The sequence below is a fragment of the Ascaphus truei genome, chromosome 22 (genome assembly GCF_040206685.1).
Source record: "Ascaphus truei isolate aAscTru1 chromosome 22, aAscTru1.hap1, whole genome shotgun sequence".
Lineage (NCBI taxonomy): Eukaryota > Metazoa > Chordata > Amphibia > Anura > Ascaphidae > Ascaphus > Ascaphus truei.
In genome coordinates, this window is record NC_134504.1 from 11,298,958 (window position 1) to 11,322,020 (window position 23,063).

At 49.2% G+C, this 23,063-nt stretch overlaps 2 protein-coding genes across 2 annotated transcripts in view; both read right to left on the reverse strand.

Annotated features, from left to right (window-relative positions):
- Positions 1-317, reverse strand: part of CACNG1 (calcium voltage-gated channel auxiliary subunit gamma 1) — an 8,574-nt gene extending 8,257 nt beyond the window's left edge. Inside the window, 1 exon segment of the mRNA XM_075579717.1 lies at positions 290-317. Within this exon segment, the coding sequence (XP_075435832.1) occupies positions 290-317 (28 nt within the window).
- The window catches only part of CACNG4 (calcium voltage-gated channel auxiliary subunit gamma 4), a 50,500-nt gene continuing 27,443 nt past the window's right edge, over positions 7-23,063 (reverse strand). The window contains 4 exon segments of the mRNA XM_075579972.1: positions 7-2,930; positions 4,805-4,826; positions 4,828-4,946; positions 19,520-19,603. Coding sequence (XP_075436087.1) covers positions 2,392-2,930; positions 4,805-4,826; positions 4,828-4,946; positions 19,520-19,603 — 764 coding nt within the window. The 3' untranslated portion in view covers positions 7-2,391.

Consider the following 23,063-nt stretch of genomic DNA (forward strand, 5'->3'; position numbering starts at 1 on the left):
ACTCCAGTTTTAAATGGTGATACTGTATGTAGCTGTTCTTTGTGTGCTGGTGCTGAATGTGAAGAAAGGTTGGGATCCCTCCTCCACCTTGCTGAATAGTACAACAGGTTAGTGTCTTCCATTGGCCGCACCATTCAGAATAGGTCTTGTGACAAGATAGCTTAATGCATGAATCTTTAATTGGAGGTGCCTGGACGCACAATGTTTCTGGGAACCCCCCAGGTGCAATCTTGCTGTGAACCTTTCACCGGGTGAAGCGGTTTCGCCGAAACGTTGTGTATCCAGGCACCTGCAACAAATGATTCATGCATCCCCATGCCTTGTCACAAGACCTACTCTGTACAGTGCGGCCAATGGAAGAAGCTTACCTATTTTATCTACAGGGAGTCTTTAAAAATGGCGGTTGGGATCTTTTTCCTTGGACCCAAATGACTGGGGTTCCCCAACATCCTTTCCTCCACTGGGTATAAGCTCCCAAGAAGCCCTTAGTGAGAATAGTACAGTATAACCTGTACATTCTGTAACGTGGATTGTGTTGTCTTAAACCAGGGGTGGCCAACGCCAGTGCTCAAGGGCCACCAACAGGTCAGGTTTCACGGATATCCCTGCTTCAGCACAGGTGGCTAAGTCAGAATGAGCCACCTGTGCTGAAGCACAGATATCCCAAATAGCGGGCCTGTTGCTGGCCCTTGGGGACTGGAGTTGGCCACCCCTGGTTTTGGATTCTCATATAAATACTCCTGTTTCATTTAGTGAAGGAGCTAAAAGAAAACGTTGCACGTGAAAGAGAAGGGGGACATTGTTTTGCCGGATAAACGTGTGAGAAGCTTCTTCTATGGTGAGTATGTAACCCTAAAATGTCACCTTAATCCAGGGGTTCTCAAGTCCTGTCCTCAAGACCCTCCACCCCCCCCCCAACAGGTCAGGGGTTAAGGATATCCCAGCCTCAGCATGATTGAGCCACCTGTGCTGAAGCAGGGACTGATTGGGCCACCTGTGCTGAAGCTGGGATATCCTTAACACCTGACCTGTTGTGGGGACTTGACTGGAGTTGAGAGCCCCCTGTCTTAATCTTATGTTTGCACATTCAATTGGGTAATTATTCCCTGCTTTGTGGGGCTTTATTACAGTAAAGTTTTATTTTTATTTTTTAAACTAATATTATGCCGCTCCTTCAATTCTTACTGCCCCCCCGCCCCCCTGGTATTTAAGAAATACTTTTGTGAAAATGTGCAGGCTGGTCGCAGAAATTGGCGAACCCGACGATTATTTTTCTCCTCTTCGTGGGAAGGAAAGGCAGGGTTCTCCAGGAAAATGTTGGCGCGGTCACGTGACCAATGTGCAGGTCAGCTGACATTGTTTTCTTTTCGCCCAACTTCCAAAAAGGTTTTGACAAAAATAGCCAAAATTCCAATTGACAATTTTTTTTAGCATATAAATGCCTAGCAATTGAGCAAAACGGCATTTTTCAGTGTGTTGCGGGGGGTGATTACCTCTCCACACCCCCCCCCCCCTGAAAATCCACAATTAAGTTCGCACTTCCTATTGTGCAAAGACTTACACGGTTGCTAAGCTGAAGCGATGATTAATTTCATTGGCATCGCGGAATATTGCATCCTGTACTAGAAAGCAATAATTCGTATGTCCGCTCATCCCCCAACAAGGATTCTAATACTCACAGTTTTGAAAATACAATAGTGTTAGTCTCTACTGCCTCTATTTGAGCGTGGCTCCATTTAGCATTAGGCATACCCCTAATTTGGGGTTCTGTCATAATGGGTAATGTTAGAGCATGGCTGGCTTCACTTAATTAAATTAACATGGCTTATATGGCTAGGGCAGGGGCAGCCAACGCCAGTCCTCAAGAGCTACCCACAAGCCAGGTTTTCAGGATATCCCTGCTTCAGCGCAGGTGGCTCAATCGAAGACTGAGCCACTGATTGAGCCACCTGTGCTGAGCTGGGACTGATAAAGTCACCAGTGTTGAAGCAGAGATATCCTGAAAACCTGTGGGTGGCTATTGAGTACTGGAGTCAGCTACCCATGGGCAAGGATATTGGCACTGGAAGCTCTCCAACTTCTATTGAAGGTGTTTTCAGTGTATGGGAATCAACTAAGACAACCTTGTGCCGTTTTCTTCCCAAACATGAGCCCGCTCTGGTCTTGGACCCTACTCTACTGGACCAGACGTTCTTTTGAATGAAGATGAAATATTTAGCATCAACTACTCAACAGTTACAGAGTTTAGGGAATGGGATACATGGGGATGATCCCACTATTGCAATGCCAATGTGCGTTGACTTCCTCAAGTCAGTCACTTCCGGATATTACGCCTCGGCACTGGTGGTCTTCCAACTCTACAAAAGTGGCGCATCTCCAACAAGTCCTCCATTAAACAGGGGTGGTCCTCCGGTTCACTACACTGACGCTAAGACCTTCCTTGAGTTCTCTTTGAAAGCAGTTGTGGACTTGCAGGAAACCGGCCTCGTGGTCGGGGTTGAAGCTCGCAGCGGTCGTCACTTTCAAGGGTTCCCTAGAGAGAGTGTACATGGAGATCTCGCTCATCGGTATAAAGCTTCCAATCTTCATGGCCACCGGAGACACGTCCCGAGACGGAGACGGCTCCGTAGAGTGAGAGCTGGATCTCGACCGTCTCCTCCTGTACCGGTAGCTAGGCATTCTGGCATACGGGGAAGAGGACGAGGTCTTGATGAACTCCCTCTTGGATTTAAACCTCAACTCTTTGTTCCTTTCGATGTAAATGTTGACGGCCAGAACGCCTACGGTTTCCGCCACGATGAAAGACAGCGCTCCGAAGTAAAAGGACCAGCCGTAGCTGTATAGGTTCTTCTTATCTTCGTCCTTTTTATCACTGGGGTCTCCAGCGTTGCTGGATATATACACAATGATTCCAATGATGTTGCTGAGTCCTGAGAAAGAAAACAGAGTTGTTTAAAGTTGGTTTGTAAACCTAGTGAGCTGAGACTGTGTGTGTGGGTGTGTGTGTGTGTGTGTGTGTGTGTGTGTGTGTGTGTGTGTGTGTGTGTGTGTGTGTGTGTGTGTGTGTGTGTGTGTGGAGAGGGGGGGGGGTAAGAGTTCCTCTGGCTGCTCCTTTTTTGTGTGTGATATATATGTTGGGTTCAGAAAAAAAAGAAAACGTTGGATTGAGCAACACTTCACCTTTCAAGGGCCCTAGGGGTGCCAGGTGGCTTCTCCAAAAATACTGGACACAATGGTGAAAGGTGTTACGCGCTCGACACACACACACACCTATACTCCATGCTGTCTCCTCCTCTCCTTGGCCCCACCCCCAGGCTCTTGACACCTCCTCCTGATTGGCTGCACTATCTAGCAGCAGCTAATCAAGATGGAAGAAGCTGCCCTGCCCCCTAGCAACAGCCCTGCTCTCTCCCTGTTTGGGGAAATCCCACAGCCCCTCTTGCCGGTCAGGTTACTATGTCCAGAGAGGTAATACCGGTGAATACACATACACGCCCAGAGTGGTAATACCGGTATACACATACACACCCAGAGAGGTAATACTGGTATACACATACACGCCTAGAGAGGTAATACCGGTATCACACATACACACCCAGAGAGGTAATACCGGTATCACACATACACGCCCAGAGAGGTAATACCGGTATACACATACACGCCCAGAGAGGTAATACCGGTATACACATACACGCCCAGAGAGGTAATACCGGTATACACATACACGCCCAGAGAGGTAATACCGGTATACACATACATACCCAGAGAGGTAATACCGGTATACACATACACACCCAGAGAGGTAATACTGGTATACACATACACGCCCAGAGAGGTAATACCGGTATACACATACACACCCAGAGAGGTAATACCGGTATACACATACACGCCCAGAGAGGTAATACCGGTATACACATACACGTCCAGAGAGGTAATACCGGTATACACATACATGTCCTGAGAGGTGATACCGGTATACACATACACGCCCAGAGAGGTAATACCGGTATACACATACATGTCCAGAGAGGTAATACCGGTATACACATACACGCCCAGAGAGGTAATACCGGTATACACATACACGCCCAGAGAGGTAATACCGGTATACACAGACACGCCCAGAGAAGTAATACCGGCATACACATGCACACCCGGAGAGGTAATACCGGTATACACATACACGCCCAGAGAGGTAATACCGCTATACACATACACGCCCAGAGAGGTAATACCGGTATATACATACACGCCCAGAGAGGTAATACCGGCATACACATACACGCCCAGAGAGGTAATACCGGTATACACATACACGCCCAGAGAGGTAATACCGGTATACACATACACGCCCAGAGAGGTAATACCGGTATACACATACACGCCCAGAGAGGTAATACCGGTATACACATACATGCCCAGTATTACCTCTCATTATTTACTGGATATAGTGTCCAAATACAGGACAGTCCAGTTCAATACTGGACACCTGGCAACCCTATATCGGGGGCCCATGAAGAAACGCAATTGGAAGTTAATTACCAAAGAAACAAACGCAGCCAGAGCTTTGCTTTTCACGTAGTTAGATGAAGTTGAGGAAGCTATGTGGGATCACACCTTTAATCTTTGGATACCCCCCTGACGTAGGGACCACCGCATGGGCGGTCTTCTCGGACCAAGACCAGCCGGCGTCACCAGTTGACGTCGCAATCATGGCGAGCGAGGAGCGATCGACGTGTGCCGGAGGGGAGGTGGCACACCCCCCCGCCCACCCCCCTGTCCCATTTTCTTCTCTGCTTACCTGCTGCTACAAAAAGGATTCCCGGCGCTGAGGACGATGTTGTTTCTGCTGTTGTAAATCCGTCCCACCCCGACGCACAGGCCTCCGAGTAACAGCAAGACGGTGCTCAGGATTGGGAATACGCTGGAGGCCCGGACAATGCCTGGAAACAGAGATGTTACAGGCAAGCGTCAGTCGCGTTTCGCTTTCAGACTGCAGTGTGTGGGTGGCTGCAGGGAGGCAGTAACCTCTTGGCAGTCACCCATGCAGCAGCCGAGGGTGGGGGGGCGGGCAGCTGGGACTTCTGGTCCCTGGCGCGGTGAGTCAGGGGGCTCGGGTAGTCTGCCAGCGACCCTAACATGTGACATATCCAGAGGGGGACTTGCTGCAGTCCCAGTGTAACTGACAGGCAGCTCCGTGGACACCTGGTGACAGGCATCTTTGCAGGCCCCCTCTGACAAGCTCCTCTGCGGTGCGGACCCCCTCTCTCCCTCACTCACTCTCCCCCTCCCTCTCTTATAGCCCCTCTCTCCCTCACTCACTCTTCCCCTCCCTCTCTCCCTCACTCACTCTCCCTCTCATACCCCCTCTCTCCCTCACTCACTCTCCCTCTCATACCCCCTCTCTCCCTCACTCACTCTCCCCCTCCCTCTCTTATAGCCCCTCTCCCTCACTAACTCTCCCCTCCCTCTCTCCCTCACTCCCTCTCATCCCGCTCTCTCCTTCACTCACTCTCCCCCTCCCTCTCTTTTAGCCCCTCTCTCCCTCACTTACTCTTCCCCTCCCTCCCTCTCTCCCTCACTCACTCTCCCTCTCATACCCCCTCTCTCCCTCACTCCCTCTCCCCCTCCCTCTCTTATAGCACCTCTCTCCCCTCCCTCTCTCCCTCACTCACTCTCCCTCTCATCCCTCTCTCCCCTTCACTCACTCTCCCCCTCCCTCTCTTATAGCCCCTCTCTCCCTCACTCACTCTCCCCTCCCTCTCTCTCACTCCCTCTCCCTCTCATTCCCCTCTCTCCTTCACTTACTCTCCCCTCCCTCCCTCTCTCCCTCACTCCCTCTCCCTCTCATCCCCCTCTCTCCCTCACTCACTCTCCCCCACCCTCTCTTACACCCACTCTCTCCTCCCCCGCATCACTCAATCCCCCCTCGCACTGATTTCCCTCTCCTCCCCTAGCCACAACCACAATTCCTCCTTTCACACTGCCCACACAACCCCCCCCAAATACACACGCAATACCCCCTCCCGATAAAAACTGCCCTCTACTATCCCCCCAAATACAGACACCACTACACCCCCCAAATACAGACACATTACACACACGCTAAGGTTGCCAGGTGTCCAGTATTGAACCAGACGGTCCTGCATTTGAACACTCTGTCCAGTAAAAAATGAGAGGTAATACTGGACGTGTATGTGTATACCGGTATTACCTCTCTGGGTGTGTATGTGTATACCGGTATTACCTCTCTGGGCGTGTATGTGTATACCGGTATTACCCCTCTGGGCGTGTATGTGTATACCGGTATTACCTCTCTGGGCATGTATGTGTATACCGGTATTATCTCTCTGGGCGTGTATGTGTATACCGGTATTACCTCTCTGGGCGTGTATGTGTATACCGGTATTACCGCTCTGGGTGTGTATGTGTATACCGGTATACCGCTCTGGGAGTGTCTGTGTATACCGGTATTACCTCTCTGGGCGTGTATGTGTATACCGGTATTACCTCTCTGGGCGTGTATGTGTATACAGGTATTACCTCTCTGGGCGTGTATGTGTATACCGGTATTACCTCTCTGGGCGTGTATGTGTATACCGGTATTACCGCTCTGGGTGTGTATGTGTATACCGGTATACCGCTCTGGGAGTGTCTGTGTATACCGGTATTACCTCTCTGGGCGTGTATGTGTATACCTGTATTACCTCTCTGGGCGTGTATGTGTATACCGGTATTACCTCTCTGGGGGTGTGTATGTGTATACCGGTATTACCTCTCTGGGCGTGTATGTGTATACCGGTATTACCTCTCTGGGCGTGTATGTGTATACCGGTATTACCGCTCTGGGTGTGTATGTGTATACCGGTATTCCGCTCTGGGAGTGTCTGTGTATACCGGTATTACCTCTCTGGGTGTGTATGTGTATACCGGTATTACCTCTCTGGGTGTGTATGTGTATACCGGTATTACCTCTCTGGGCGTGTATGAGTATATCGGTATTACCTCTCTGGGTGTGTACGTATATACCGGTATTACCTCTCTGGGCGTGTATGTGTATACCGGTATTACCTCTCTGGGCGTTTATGTGTATACCGGTATTACCTCTCTGGGCGTGTATGTGTATACCGGTATTACCTCTCTGGGCGTGTATGTGTATACCGGTATTACCGCTCTGAGTGTGTATGTGTATACTGGTATACCGCTCTGGGAGTGTCTGTGTATACCGGTATTACCTCTCTGGGCGTGTATGTGTATACCGGTATTACCTCTCTGGGCGTGTATGTGTATACCGGTATTACCTCCCTGGGCGTGTATGTGTATACCGGTATTACCTCTCTGGGCGTGTATGTGTATACCGGTATTACCTCTCTGGGCGTGTATGTGTATACCGGTATTACCTCTCTGGGCGTGTATGTGTATACCGGTATTACCTCTCTGGGCGTGTATGTGTATACCGGTATTACCTCTCTGGGCGTGTATGTGTATACCGGTATTACCTCTCTGGGCGTGTATGTGTATACCGGTAATACCTCTCTGGGCGTGTATGTGTATACCGGTATTACCTCTCTGGGCGTGTATGTGTATACCTGTATTACCTCTCAGGATATAGTGACCAGACCGGCTTTGGGGGCCAGTGCAGGCAGAGAGTAGGGATTTTGCTAGGGGGCTGGGCAGCTTCATCCATCCTGATTGGCTGCCGATGGGTAATGCAACCAATCAGGAGGAGGTGTCTGGAGCCTGGGGGTGTGGTCATGGAGAGGAGGAAACAGCATGGAGAGGTGAGGTGTGTTTGTGTGTCTCGAGCACGTCGCACCTTTCACGATTGTGTCCAGTATTTTTGGTGAAGCCGCCTGGCGCCCCTACACCCCCCTTCCCCCCCCAGATTCAACCACTACTACCCCCCCCAGATAGAAATACCACTACCCCTGATACAATCACCCCCCCCCATCCACAAATACAATTACCACTTACCTCTGGTGTCCACCGCTGTGCCCCGGCTCCCCCCTCCCCCCCCCAGCTGCTGCCTCTTCTGACGCTGGGCCTCCCTCTCTCTCTCCCCGGTGCCCGCCGGAAGCTCGGCCTGACTTCCTCGTGTACCCAGCTTCCGGGCATGCACCGGCGCGAGAGAGGGAGGGAGGCCCAGCGTGGGAAGAGAGGGAGGGAGTCCCAGCGTGGGAAGAGAGGGAGGGAGGCCCAGCGTGGGAAGAGAGGGAGGGAGGCCCAGCGTGGGAAGAGAGGGAGGGAGGCCCAGCGTGGGAAGAGAGGGAGGGAGGCCCAGCGTGGGAAGAGAGGGAGGGAGGCCCAGCGTGGGAAGAGAGGGAGGGAGGCCCAGCGTGGGAAGAGAGGGAGGGAGGCCCAGCGTGGGAAGAGGCAGCAGCTGGGGAGAGCCGAGGGCCCGGCAGCGGAAACCAGAGGCCCGGCAGCTGGATGCAGAAGTTGGGTCCGACACCCCCCCCTTCACAGCCACCAGGCCCGGGACACTTATCCCAGCTCACCCACTCTGTCGGGGCCTTACAGGTAAGCACACTTTTCTCCCCCTCTCTCTCTGTTGTCTCCCCCCCCCCCAGGCTCATACCTCCTTCTCTTCCACCCCTCCCCCCCCCCCGGCCCATAACTGTACCCCCTCCAGGCACATAACTACCACCCCCCTCCCCAGTACAATGCGAATGTATAATCTGTATCATATTCTCCTTGTTAATGTCAAATAAATCTCTAATTATACATACAGAATTTGTATTCATACTAATGCACAATATTCATTTTCTAAATTTAATCGGGGGGGGAGGGGGTGGAGAGAAGGCTCAAGGTTCAGCTAGGGCGCCTAATACCCTTGCACCGGCCCTGTCTGGCTGACCACTGCCCATTGCCACCGCTATGATCAACCTTTGATTAAAACGCGAGGCCTGTGTACTAGTCTGTTATCAGACACTTGCCGTGCAGACTGGAATGTTCTCAGTTTGCGATGCCATTTGTATGTCCTGCTATATTCTTCCTGGGTCTGATTTGCAGGCCCAAGAAACAAAACTGCAGAGAATACCAAACACCTGTGCCTGAATGTTTGACTGACTCTGCACTTCTCTACCCAGGCTTGGCTACATAAGCTGCCGATCGCACCACTCATGCGGTTAAGAAATATTATTGCTAACTCCTCGGATCATACCCTATTTGTTCTGGCCTTTATTTTGAATAATAATAGCATGCCCTTGTATAGCGCTGCTAGTTTTACACAGCGCTTTACAGAGACATTTTGCAGGCACAGGTCCCTGCCCCGTGGAGCTTACAATCTATGTTTTTGGTGCTTGAGGCACAGGGAGATAAAGTGACTTGCCCAAGGTCACAAAGAGCCGACACCGGGAATTGAACCAGGCTCCCGTCAGTGTCGTTACTCACTGAGCCGCTCCTTCTCGTGAATAGCGATAGAACCCATCCATCCTTTACCCCGAGGCATTTAAAGGTCTCTGTTAACTATTCCTTTCAATGCACGAGTCGGATGTCACATGGAGCATGTTGCGTGGAGCGCTTCATGGCAGGAAAAGGATCGGATCCTGACATTTGCTAGATAATAGCCGTGATGGCTGGGTGGGGTGAGGGCCCAGGTAATTGCTCGGTCTGCGTTGCCTAGATAAAGAAGTGATTGGCATATTCCCCCGCCGCAGGTTTGCCGGTTTGCCTGCCGGGGATTGGGAGGTAAGAACGCCGTACATTCGGAGCACATCGTCTCCAATCCATCACTTGGGTCAGAAGGGAATGAGCCTGGAGTATTACATCTAATAATTAAACCTAGAAATAAATACATTGTATGGGGGGAATCACAAGATGCGTGTTTAAGTCTTACATTGAAGGATCCTGCACTTCATGGAACATCCCCCCTCCCCCCCAACCCCCCTTTAAGGTTTTTTAACGTTACTATAGCCCATTTTCTCTCACCCCTTCCTCTTCCTCTCTCGTCTTACCCCCCTTCTCTTCCTCTCTTGTGTTACCCCCCTCCCACCTCTTCTCTCATCCCCTCCCACGCCTCCTCAATTACCCCCGCCTCCTCCTCTTCCTCAATCACTCCCTCCTCTTCCTCTCCCACCCCCATCTTCTTCCTCTCTCACCCCCTCCTCTTCCTCTCTCGTCTTACCCCCTCCCACCTCTCACCACATCCCACTCCTCAATTACCCCCCTCCTCCTCAATCACCCCCTCCTCATCCTCTCTCACCACCCTACTCTTCCTCTCACTCCCCTTCTTCTCCTATTCCTCTTTATTTATTTATTTATTATTTATTTATAAAATATTTTACCAGGAAGTAATACATTGAGAGTTACCTCTCGTTTTCAAGTATGTCCTCTTTCACCCCCTCCTTCTCCTCTCTCACTCCCTCCTTTTCCTCTCTCACTCCCTCCTTTTCCTCTCTCACCCCATCCTTCTCCTTTTCCTCTCTCACCCCATCCTTCTCGTCTTCCTCTCACCCCCTCCTTCTCCTCTTCCTCTCTCACCCCCTCCTTCTCCTCTTCCTCTCTCACCCCCTCCTTCTCTTCCTCTCTCACCCCTTCATTCCCCTCTTCCTTTCTCACCCCCTCCTTTTCCTCTTCATCTCTCACCCTCCTCCTCTTCCTCTCACCCTCCTCCTTCTCCCCTTTCATCCTACTCCTTCTCCTCTTCCTCTCACCCCCTCCTCCTCTTCCTCTCTCTCCCCCTCATTCTCTTCTTCATCTCACCCCCCTCCTCTCACCCCCTCCTTCTCCTCTGCATCTCACCCTTCTCCTCTTCCTCTCACCCTCCTCCTTCTCCTCTTTCATCCTCCTTCTTCTCCTCTTCCTCTCACCCCCTCCTCCTCTTCCTCTCTCTCCCCCTCATTCTCTTCTTCATCTCACCCCCCTCCTCTCACCCCCTCCTTCTCCTCTGCATCTCTCACCCTCCTCTTCCTCTTTCACCCTCCTCCTTCTCTTCCTCTCACCCCCTCCTTCTCCTCTTCCTCTCTCCCCCTCATTATCTTCTTCCTCTCACCTCCTCCTTCTCCTCTTCCTCTCTCACCCCCTCCTTCTCCTCTTCCCCTCACCCCTTCTTTTCCTCTTCCTCTCTCACCCACTCCTTTTCTTCTTTCTCCCCCTCCTTCTCTTCCTTTCACCCCTTCTCCTCTCACCCCTCCTTCTCCTCTCAAACCCGCTCCTTCTCCTCTCTCACCCGCTCTTCCTCCTCTTCCTCTCTCACCCTCTCTTCCACGTCCTCTCAACTATCTGGCTTCAGTGGTCTGAGGTGGAGCAGGGCAGCAGAGGAGGAGAACCGCGGGCGGCAGAAGAGGACTGAGGACCGCTTAAGGACAACCGGGGAGGAGCCTCAGACACTGGAAATCAGTGAAGACTTCCGGGTCGGAGTGCTGCAGCGTCCTGTGCCACCCTGCAGTCCTCTTCTACCGCCCTGCTCTGCTCCCGCCATCCTCCTCCTCTCCCGCTTCCACCGCCTGACATCCCGCCACCCCCCACCCTTCTCCTCCTCTGTTCTCTCGCTGCCCCCGCCCGCCTTTCTCCTCCTCTGACCTCTTCTTCCGCTGCCGTCCTCCACCTCTGCCGCCGCCCCCCAAAATGTGCCACCCTAGGCGACCGCCTAAATCGCTTAATGGGCGCACCGGCTTTGCGTGCGCTGCACTGTGATCGCGAAGCGCTGTGAGGCCCATTGGGAGAAAAGTGCTATATGAAATAAAGTTATTAATATTATTATTCTTATTACAAAGAGAAAATAAAAATGCAAAAAGTCTCTGTTCTTTTGAGACCGGACTCATTGGAACGTTTACAGTGTGTCTCGTTTCCTTGTTTGCTACTTCCCTACAATACACGAGGGACCTACCCTCATTTTTTTGGTTTAAATGTGTACTTTCAGTGAAGCAAAAAGTCAGCAAATGTACTGGGAATGCCGAGTACACAGAGGGCGGCGTCTGCAAAATATTGATTTTTTTTAGACTCAGATTTGTGCTATTCTGAGCCCTTTTAGGATGGTTAACGGGTAAATTCTTTATAGTCTTAAGAGGTCGTTAGGGCTGTTTTCGGATGAAAATCGGACTAAAATGGGGGACTTTTCAGCCTCAAATTGCCCCGAAAAGCCACCTCGGATAATTAAGGCTAATGGGCTTTTTCTATATCAGCCAAAGTGGGCAATCGGGGAATGGGACATTTGATCGCGCCTGTGTCACCGCGACCAAGTCTCCGCCGGTGTTCAGCCGCAGAGGTACCCTCCACCGCAACTGCTGGGCACTTGGGACCCCGTCCGCTTCTACGATAAGGGAGGTTTTTTTTAGCAGTTGGTTAGAGGGTTACCTTTAGCATTTTAGTGTTTAGAGTAAGGGGGGTAACTTGGCCTAATGATATAGCCTGCTTGGCTTGCTCCTTTATCATTGTTGTAGTGGGTCATCTTTTCATTAATGCCCAACCCCCTCACCTTTGCCTCTCCCCCCCGCCCCCCCCCCACCCCTATTGGCAACCCTGCTTTAGTCACTGTGAAAGCGTGGCACATGGAGGGAAAGTTGCCACGACGACTTTGATACATTGACACAGAGGGCCTTTGTCTATGACCTACGGAAGGTGCTTCCATGCAGGGAACGTTCCTCCCTCCACCGTGGACACGGCGGCATAAGCCGTCTTTAGCGTTTCTTCACCAATGGGACACGGGCATTTTATCTTCGTTTGTTTTGGGGTCTTTTTGTGGCCAAACGTGTACACTAGGTCGACAGGGGAAGCTGAAAGGTGGCATCGTGTCCGAGATGTTGCTGACCTAGCGAAGGGGAGGGGGAGTAGTGTTGATGTTCTGGTCTTTCAAGTGGGAGACGCTAGGTCATGACTGTGACGGTAGGGGCAAAACGGCTAGCATATTAAAGGTTAAGCCCAGCCATTGCGCCTATCTGGGTGGCCTGCAGGATCTCCCCTGCAGATCTATCTTATGTGGCACATCTGACCCAAACCCGTGTGTTTTACCTTGTATTACCGTGTGTGTAATGCTTTTATTCAATGTATTCCTGTGCACTGTAATGGGGAAATTGTATTTGGTTGTTCCCTTGGTGTTCTAAGATAGTAATACAGTTACCCAACTTGCATGCCAAGGGAACCGGGTTCTCGATAGTCAAGAAGGCTGCAGTGCAGGGGAATAAAGGAAGACTGGAGATGGGCAACCCTTGGGTCTAGGAGATGGTGGTCCAAAGAGTGGAGCCGTTGTCTGCCCAAGACACAGAGGTGCCTATCTATGCGGGGGATGGCCGGCCAGGGGCTTGGAATGAGCCCCGTAGGCGCTGTTCCAATTGGCCTGTTTGAAATTCACACTCTCCTGTAAGTTCGCCGCTGGGGGAAGGCCAGGCCGCACAGTCACACCCCCAGCCCAGATTGGACACCACAGGCGAGCCCTCACGCTGTGATTGGTCCACATGCGGCATCTGCGCTGTGATTGGTCACGACACCCGTCTTCCATGCTTTTTCTATGGAGACGGGGAAACTAAGTAAAAGGGCGCCGATCTGAGCTCCGCAAACTGTCCCGGAGTTGCCATGTAAGCTGACTACGCGGCATACTCGAATGCTGTGCCGGAGACGCCACAGAACGAGGCTCGGTTCCGATCCGAAGGGAAAAATTCAAACTTGCTTTGGGCACCGGGACTCTTGCGATTGCCGGCGTATCTCCGGGGAGCTTTGCCGGAGATAATGAGGCTGGCGAGCGCGAGATTTGAAGGTGCACCTGTGCGAATGGCATCCCCGAGGTCTGGGAGACCTGAGACCCCTGCGGACATAGAAGTACTCCTGGGAAACCTACCAAACTGGCACCCAGCACCCAGTCGGCTAGGATTCCCCTCGTAACCCATTTTGGGTAGTGTAACGGGGCCTTAACCCCTGCCTAAAAGGTGCTTCAATAGAAAACCTGTATTGATCTGAGGAATCCAGCAGTGAGCTGGTTAATTGCATCTAAAGACAATCTTGTATTTGATTCCTTTGTCCTGTCTGGTACCTTGATCCGGTAAATTGTCCTGGTCTCTGGTGACACTGACTCGGCGTGATCTTTATATGACCTTTAGCAGGCTGACATATTATTTGTTGGGCCTGTATTGATCTACTGTCTGCAGCTTTCATTAATTAGCTGCGTTTTTCATATACTGTATTACATTGCGCTGCATTAGTATTAATGTTACTATATCAAAAGAAAAATACCTGGAGTCGGCCATCTTAAATGTGCCCTAGGAAAATGCGGTGCGTATTTCGACATTTTCCTTTTTATGGTTTTGTTAATGATCTCATTAGGTGAGTTTTGAAACGTTATTTCCCTCTGGCCATTTCATATTCATTCCAGATTCCTCTGAGTTAATCCAGACCTCACCGCGTTAGCCTTGCCGCTGCTTAATTTGTCGTTTTAAGGGGAAAAAGGCAAACGCACAATTATTTCAGCTGGGATTACGCATCATCAAGAATGTTAGTCTTTAGCCAGTCTGGGAGAGCAGGAAGGGTTAATCCCCATCACTACGCAGCCTTAGGCTGAGTCCATAGAGACTCCAGCCGTGCGGAGGCGCGCAGAGGCTGAAGGAAAGCGGGTGCTTTCCCTGGCCTTACTAAGCATGACGTCTGGGGGCGTGTCTGAGGGCGGGCCAGTGACATCACTGAGCTGGTTCGCCCTCATTGGGAGAACCACTCACGTGACCGGCCCTCCGCTCCCGTGAGCGCTCAAACTAAAAAAAATTTGTCTGCTACGCCTGCGGAAGCGTGCGCGAGCCGCTGCTAAAGCCGCTCTCATTGCGGCTGCAGGGGCTCACTGGCAAGCATGAGCGGGGCTCAGCGTCTAAGCGCTGACCATGCCCGCGGCCTTAGGCGATCACATCATAGCTATTAGCGTCTGAGCCACGGAGAATTTCCCATTAGGTCCGACAGGCCCGGGGCCTAAGTCGGCAACATTTTGGGGTGGCGGAATTCGGGGGCGGCGTGCGCCATCGGCGCCTGCCAGCCGCTCGTACGCATGCTCGATCGGCATGCTGCCACGGGACAGCGCGGCGCTGGAGGATGACGGCATGGCACTGGAGTGCCAAAGGGCGCCATTTTTTTTAAAAATCCGACACTGCTCCTGAGCAAGATAGCCCTTTAAAAGACAGAAAGTTGTAACCTGAACTCCCATACTCATTGCCTCCCCCTGCCATCTTCCCAGACTACAGCCCCCTCTCTACCCCCACACTCCATGCCTCCCCCCCTTGTCCTTACCACTCCACAATGTCCACCCCCTTCCCTTCTTTGCCTCTCCACTGTCCCTCCTTATACTATCTCTTACCTCACCCTATCCTTTATTATACCCCCCTGGAAAAATAAGGTTTTTAACCATGTAAATTAAAAAATATCTGATATCTGCAGTTGGACACGACAACAAATAGGAAACAGAATAAGTAAAACCGTCCATACTGCACAATTTAGTTAAGCTTTTGTATAAAATATTCTGATGTATATACATTTGTGTTACAATTGAATACTGTACAGGAAATTTGATATGTCATGTTCTGCAAAACCCAATAAAAACAGATTGAAACAAACAAAAAAAAAAAGACAGAAAGTTGTTTAGATCCAGCGCTTTGTGTTCCTGAACCTGAGAGAGCTGAAGGGTTTAAGTGGCCGGGAGGGATTTTCCTGGGAACTGCGGGACTCCAGTACCTACAAAGGAAAGGAGCCAGGGGGAAATAATCTCCCATAATAATAATCTGTGCATCAATACAACCCACACAATGATGAGTAATTAGCTAAATTGCTGATCGCCCCGTTCTTCTGTGATCGATTGGCGAAGATTCGGCTCAGGGGTTCACTAAATGGGCGTCAGTGCAGCAGAAGAGGACCAAAGATGCAAAGTTCTGTGGGGAAGATCATGTGACCCAGGCAGTCACTAGATACAATTGGTGCACTATTAGAGAGAGGGCAGGGCTCAAAAAGGGGTGTGCCAGAGTCTGTCTCAGAGGAAGGGGGTGTGACTTTGTAAATGGTTGCTACATTATAATACATTAAAAATGTCATTCAGAGTTGTTCAAAAAAAATAATACTACAAGTATTTTCATAGTACACGGTGGACAGACAGAACCCCTATTAGTAGCACTCTGATCCAGTATGAAATGGTGATAGTATTAAAATGACTTTATTAAATGACAATATCGTTAAAATATTGGGGTTTAAAACAATGATTAAATGATACCAAGTGATTCTTACTCTATGAATATGTAAATCCAGATGAGTGTACAGTGGTATATTAATGTCCAGTGTTAGGAAAGTTCACTGGTCCTAGTAGTCCTCTATAGAGTGGGTTAACTAGGGTTCTTTTGTGGTCTACCAAGAAGTATTTTCATAGCACAGAATAGACTTAACCCCCCACCCCATGTAGGATATTGCTTGGTCTGCAGCTTTAATGTACATAGCGATTCACTGCAGTCACACACGTGACAATAATAATATAAAATAGCAAATAATACAAATAACACATAATGGGAATAATCTTCCCGAGGATGTGCCTGGGATGGACCTAAACTTGCCTCAAAAGCCTCATTTAAGGGCTGAAACCGGCTTGGTGGTGCACTGCCCCTTTAAGTGTACGTGAAGCTATTTCCCTTGCCTGCCTAAATAACCGACATTATTCTGTGAAATAACTGGTGTGAGAGCCCCTTACTGACCCAGCCCCAGAGGCGACCGTGTCATCATCAAAACATCAGCACCGAAGGTTTGATTGTAATTGCAGGATGCTCCAGCTAAAGGTCAGCGGGGTGAAACACACGAAAAGGAGCGAGGAACGAATACCAGAAAGCAACCTCAATAATGAGAGAGAGGATATGGGGTCAATGCAATTTTTTCCCCCCCTCCAATGGTTTTCTTTAGAGCTATAGAGTTTTGAGCCGGTTAGAGCAGTGTTACAAAGAGATACTTCCCATTCTATTCCCAATATGCTGTGACACTGCCCTGTTCCCTGTGCTGGAGAACATTATACTCCCATTCATGAGAATGTAGATGAACTCTTCTCAAGCAATGGGAAGTGGCTTCACAGCATGTGGAAGAACAACCCCTCTCCCTCCCCCCCGACTGTAACCCATTGATAAAGCAGCAGTCCGCGCTGATTACCAAATTGTACTTTAATAGATATAGTATCTCCCTTAAATCTGATGCTTCGTTTAGGACAGTGATTACCGACCAGGGGGGTCGTGAGCTCCCTCCAAGGGGTTTGCAAACAAACAATAAATGACTGAGCCACTTGGGCCGAAGCAGGGATATCCTGAAAACCTGCCCTGTTGGTGGCCCTTGAAGACTGGAGTTGGCTGCCCCTGTTCTAAAGCATTGGTGGGCAACAGGTGGCCCAGGGGGAACATGCGGCCCTCAACCGCCGGCCCCTCTCGTAGCCCTTCCCCGGTGTGGGGATGTTACTGGCGTGAATCGTAGCTTCTCGCCGCACCTCCCCCAGCTTCCTAATGGTCGTGAGCTGAGGAATACCGGTCCGTCCCTTCTCTGCTAATCACTAGTATAAGAAGAGGAGTGTGGCGGCATTCATCAGTGTGTCGGCATTGAGAAGCGGTCTGGAGGGGACAGGAGAAAGCTCCAACCCATGACTGCACCGTACCTACAACGTGTGCACCATCACCGATGTGGTTAATGAGCACATGCAGCCCTGGACTTATATCCTGTTGCCTACCACTGGTCTAAGGCGTGGGAAATACATTATGTATGGCATTCTGACAATGGTTCCCAGTGCACCTTATACAGTGTTATCGTCTGAAACGGCCACACTACTGTAGCATTGGACAATCCATCTTGTGTTTGGCGGACAAGCAGACGCCTCACTGGAACGCAGAATTGGAGACCTGTCTGCCGTACCAGTGAACCTGTTTGAACTTGTTTATTTGCAACCTTTGGGTTCCCAAGGACGGCGGGGTCTGGCGTTTCAAGGGCCCAATGGAGTAGTTGCCACGTCATTGCCAACGTGCTCGTAGTTGTAGGGGGAGATGGCGTTCTGCGCTCTTGTGGAACGAAGACCCGTGACCTTACAGGAAGAGGGTTCCACTGCTTCCATTCTCTCATTGGTGGTGGAGCGATCACATGATTGCGAGTGCCGGGGGGGGGGGGGGCGTAGCTCTCTGGGGCCACAACCACTTTGGCAATCAAAGGCTTAAAGGTCCGGTAGGAGACATGTGCAGAGGTATAACCAGGGAGACGTATTTAAGGGAAAATAAACGTTGGCATGTATTTAGCCCACGGCTTTAAGCAGTACAGTGTCATGTCGGCATGCAAAACAAACAAACAAACAAACAAACAAACAAACAGGCCTATCCCTTTGTTAGGGCTGATTCACACTTCCCAGTCCCTATCTGCAGGGCTGGGAGGCTAGGCCTCTTACCAGCCTCTCACCCCAAAGTCCAAAGAGGTACCTGTAAGCAGGGGGCTCTTTATATCATTCTCCGGGTCTGGGTTGGTGTCCGTGGGGGTGGCGCCTTCTGGCGGGTTCCAGTGACCACTGCGCTGAGTCTCGTTCCCTGGGATCTCTCTCTGGCAGCGCACACCTCCTCAGTGCTAGAGAGATCCCCTGCAGTTTAAGCAGGAGGCTTTTTTTCCATGGCTGATGAGCCAGGTGGAGACTGGCTAATTGTTTGTAGCTGCAATTAACCATCTCCCTGCTGGACTCCTCAGCCAGATACAGCCTGTTTGGAGCCCTGTTAAGGCAGGGGTTAAAGTCCTGTCACAGGAGCCATTACAGGATGTTGCCAGATTTATTTAAATCTCTGTTGCGATACGGTGGGATGTGCTGTGATCTACTTTGTCACCAGTGTCAGATTTCCCATTAGGCTCGTGCCTAAGGCGGCAAAATTTGGTGGGCGGCAAAAATGTCCGCCACCATTGACATTTGCAGCGCTCGCGGGCCTAACAGACCTAATGGGAAGGTCTTACATACCTGTGCCGGCCGCCTCCGTTCTGCCGCCCTGTTTCTCCGTCAAAATCGAGCGTCAGAGGACACAGCGTCTCATTGCCATGGCAACCGCGCCAACATGACGTCATGACGCCGTATTACCATGCTAACGTGCCGCCGTGCGACATCAACCTGGTGACGTCTGCGGCATCATTTGACGCTGGATTCCGAAGGAGAAGCAGGGCGGCAGGCGCAGGGGCAGGCAAGTGCCTGAGGGCGACAGACTTTAAATCCACCGCTGTTTGCCACTGAATCCTGGAGAGACCCTGTGACATTCTGCATTTTCAGTAGGATAAAGCTGGCCAACTCCGTATGTACCAACTATTTTATTTTTGTAACCCTTAACGGAAGGAAAACCTATGACGTCCCATAAAATCGAGGTGCGCTTTCTTCAACTTGGGTCTCAATCCCCCATGCGCTGTTGTATTCCATGATTGCCAACAGGAAGCGCATGCGCGGCCATTTTGGAGTCGGCGGAAGTGAGCCCAATGCCCCCCCAGCTACAGGTTGTGAAAAAAAAGAACCGATTTATTTCATAGGCATCTTTAGAAGGGAAAGGACAAAGCTACGTTCTTAACAAGGAACTTTTCTACTTACGTAAAAGATATTCAGAGCTGTCGTGATCGTAATCGTTATCCTCTGGGAAATGATTAATTCGGAAACAATTTCCTTTGTAGAGACCTAAACAAACCAAATAAAAGATAACTTGAGTTTTGTTGTTTTTTTTGCAGTAGACGGATATATTATGTTATAAATAGGAGCTATGCATTAAATCAACAATCCCTCCCCCACTCCCCGAAACCTATGCGAGTTTAACTCGTATGTTAGTATCGTCCTGCTTTATTAAAATAACATTTTATTTTAGTATTAAAAATCATGATTTTTCCTAGTATCCAGTTTCTGACACCAGATGTAAAAAAAATATGAACAGCGTTGAAAAAAAAATAAAAAAGGAAAAAATCGTCTGTTCTACCTGTGTTTCTTTTTTTTACCCTCCCCACCCCCCCATTTTTTTACAGCATCGGAATCAGGGGTCCCCATGTCGCTGAACCCCACCATTTTCAGCTCAGTCGACCCCCGACATTTCTTGTGATGCTTACTGGTGAATTTACCTGTGTAATCCTCCTTGCCCGGTTCTATAGGAGTTTGCGGCGAGTTGAACTATACACATGGCTGTGCTTAGTCTCTCATACCTGCTCAGGGAGCTGGGTCAGTGCAGGCTGGGCGTGGATATGCAAATAGAATAAGAATGGGCGCCAGGAACTGTTGTAGTACAAACAAGAGCTTTATTCACATCTGTTTGTAAGGCTCGCCATACAAGGACAGACTTCATGTCAGACATATTAACAGGTGGCAAATCATAAAGTTACTCTGTGCTTCTTCCTCTGTCCTCAGGGATCAGTGTCCTGTGACTCTGTGTACTGCCTACCTCGGCCATGCATATTGGATCGGGAGTTCACTTAGGACCTTCTGGTGCGGGCCGATCCAATTAGGCTCGGGAGCTACTATTCTGAGAACTCACTGCTGAGCCCACACTCACTCCTGTTTCTGAATGATCTTGGGTAATTTCTATAGGTGCTAACGATATATATATATGGCATGTTCCTTGACTGAAAATAATAAATGGTGATAGGACATCTTTAATACAGATAACCATACCCACAAACCTATTTACAGGACTCACAGTGAGGCCCTCTGCAGAACTCAGAGGAATCTGCTTCTAGAACATACGGTGGATCTATATATACCCTTATATCTCCCTATGGTGACATCACTGGTCACAGGACATGCAATGGAGTGGCAATCCCTTCTGTACAGTCATCCTTTAAGGCTGTTAATCCCTTATTACGTAGTAGATTATGTAGTAGTCTGGGGGTGGGAGGTACACCTAGTTTGAATCTCTCTCCCGGGGAAACAAAATGGCTGCCAAATCTTGGGCCAATAGGAAGCTGCAACATCACTGGTTGCGGTTTACTATTGTACAGCCATTAAAAGACCCTTTAAAAACAGGAGGTAATGCTCATAACTTTACTAGGATCTGTAGAGCCACGGAGTCCTCAGAATTGAACATAGTGCGGTTGAACTCCAGTGAACCCCTTATTCCCAAACTGCAACAAAAAAAGGGAAGGGGGTGTAGTTGGTGTGGATTACTGTTTTAATTAATAACCCTCATAGTATCCAAAGTCTCAAAGCCATACCTCACATTGAACTCATCCTCATTTTGAGCGTTTGACCTATAATATTTGCCCTGCTCAGTAACCAACAACAGCTTTTTGTAACTTAAGACTGTAAACCCTCATGGACACAGTAATGTTGCCTGTTCATTTTGTATTGCTTCCCGATCGAAGGGAAATCTCCAGGAGGAGCATCGGCCTTCACGAGGAAAAAAAAAAACCCAGACCTTTCTGTTGTAAGTGAATGAATAGGCTGAGAGCTATGAATGTGACCGAACTTTCCCCTGCTCCTCACACCACGTTACCTTCTCAAATGTCAAAGCTTGCTCTGTAGTTCACAGTCTGTCTAGTGTTTTGCCAACAAGTAAGGATGCCTCATTGAAATGCAGAGCTAGGGACCCGTCTTCCAACGAGAGGACGAGCATGAGAGATGCTTACAGCATCTTCAATGTACAGTAGCTGTTCTTTCACCAGTGTCTAACTACAGCAGAATCAGGGGCTGATTTTAGCCGGCGGTGGCTGACTTGTTTGTGAAATGCCAGTGTATCCATGTATCTCCGAGAGCCAACCTTCTATCGGGAGAGGCAATTTGAAACGTTGCTTCCGTTCTCAATCGAGATGGCAAATTTGCGATTTAGATAACCTGTTGATTTTACTAATTGTGGGGGTGGGGTTGAAAATGAATAACACCTGGTCGTGCCAGCATTCATGAATAATACTACGGAGAGATTTGAAAATAAAATCTGGAATCCCTGGTTAAATGCTTTCCCAGAAGATATAGCCTCATTACAAGATTAACACATTGAAACTATTGGGAAGGTACTAAAAATAATAATTAAAAATGCGTGTGAGCAATGTAGAAATTGTTCGAAAGTTTTATAAACTAAACTACACCAAAAAAACCAAGAACCACAGAATCAGGGAAAGTATTATGGTTAATACCACGAGTACCTCTTATTCCTAAAAATAAGCCCGTCCGATTTCATGGGATAACAGTTTGTGCTGCAGTTGTCTTTTTAAAAAAAAATGTATATTCCTTTGAGAAACAAAAGAACGCTTGTAAAGAGCAACCAGCACAGGCTATTAACCCGTTCACTGCCAAGGGGCCTGCCAGGCATTGCCTGAATATCAGAGGTTACACAAAGTAACACATATTTACATTTTCCTTTCTTGTCCTGGGGCACATTTGTTTTTACATTTGAAAGGCCTGGGGAAATCAGCATAAATAATGCACCTTTTTTTTATTTTTTATTTCGTTGCGCCCAAATCGAAGATATCTGCCATTAAAGTTAACAAGACCTAATCAGATGGTCCTCCAAGAAGATTTCTTGGATAGGAAGGATACACAGCGTGAAGATGAATTTACTTCCACGTATCCTATACCTCTTCCAGACATTGCCTGTGCCACTCAAACTGAAGGATATACTCTCACTTCAGTCTGAAATATCTAACTTTATCTGGGGAGGTAAAAAACCGAGAGTAAATAAATTAAACATGAAGAGACCTACTTTAGCAGGGGGCTTAGGGGTACCCTGCCTGTTGTCATATTTTAAAGCAGCTCAATTAAGCCAGATCATTCAATGGCATTCCGACCCTAAATTAAAAAGATGGGTAGAGCTAGAAACTGCTGCTTGCTCCCCATTAGAGCTTAATAATTTGATTTGGCTACCTAAATCGTTAAGAAAAAACACTTTGTTCCCACTCACCTCTACTACTAACTCTTTATCTGTCTGGGAAATATTAAAACTGAAAAACTCACTCACATCAGCAAACTCGCTGATGACACCTATTTGGAACAATCCTACATTTGCGCCGGGGGTTATTGGTCATAATCACTCAATCTGGAGACACAAAGGATATGATAGACTCAAAGATCTGGAGGGCTTCGATCTAAAAATTAAATCATTTGACCAACTCAGATCAGAAAATGATATTCCTCATGCTGAATTCTACAAATTCCTTCAGAT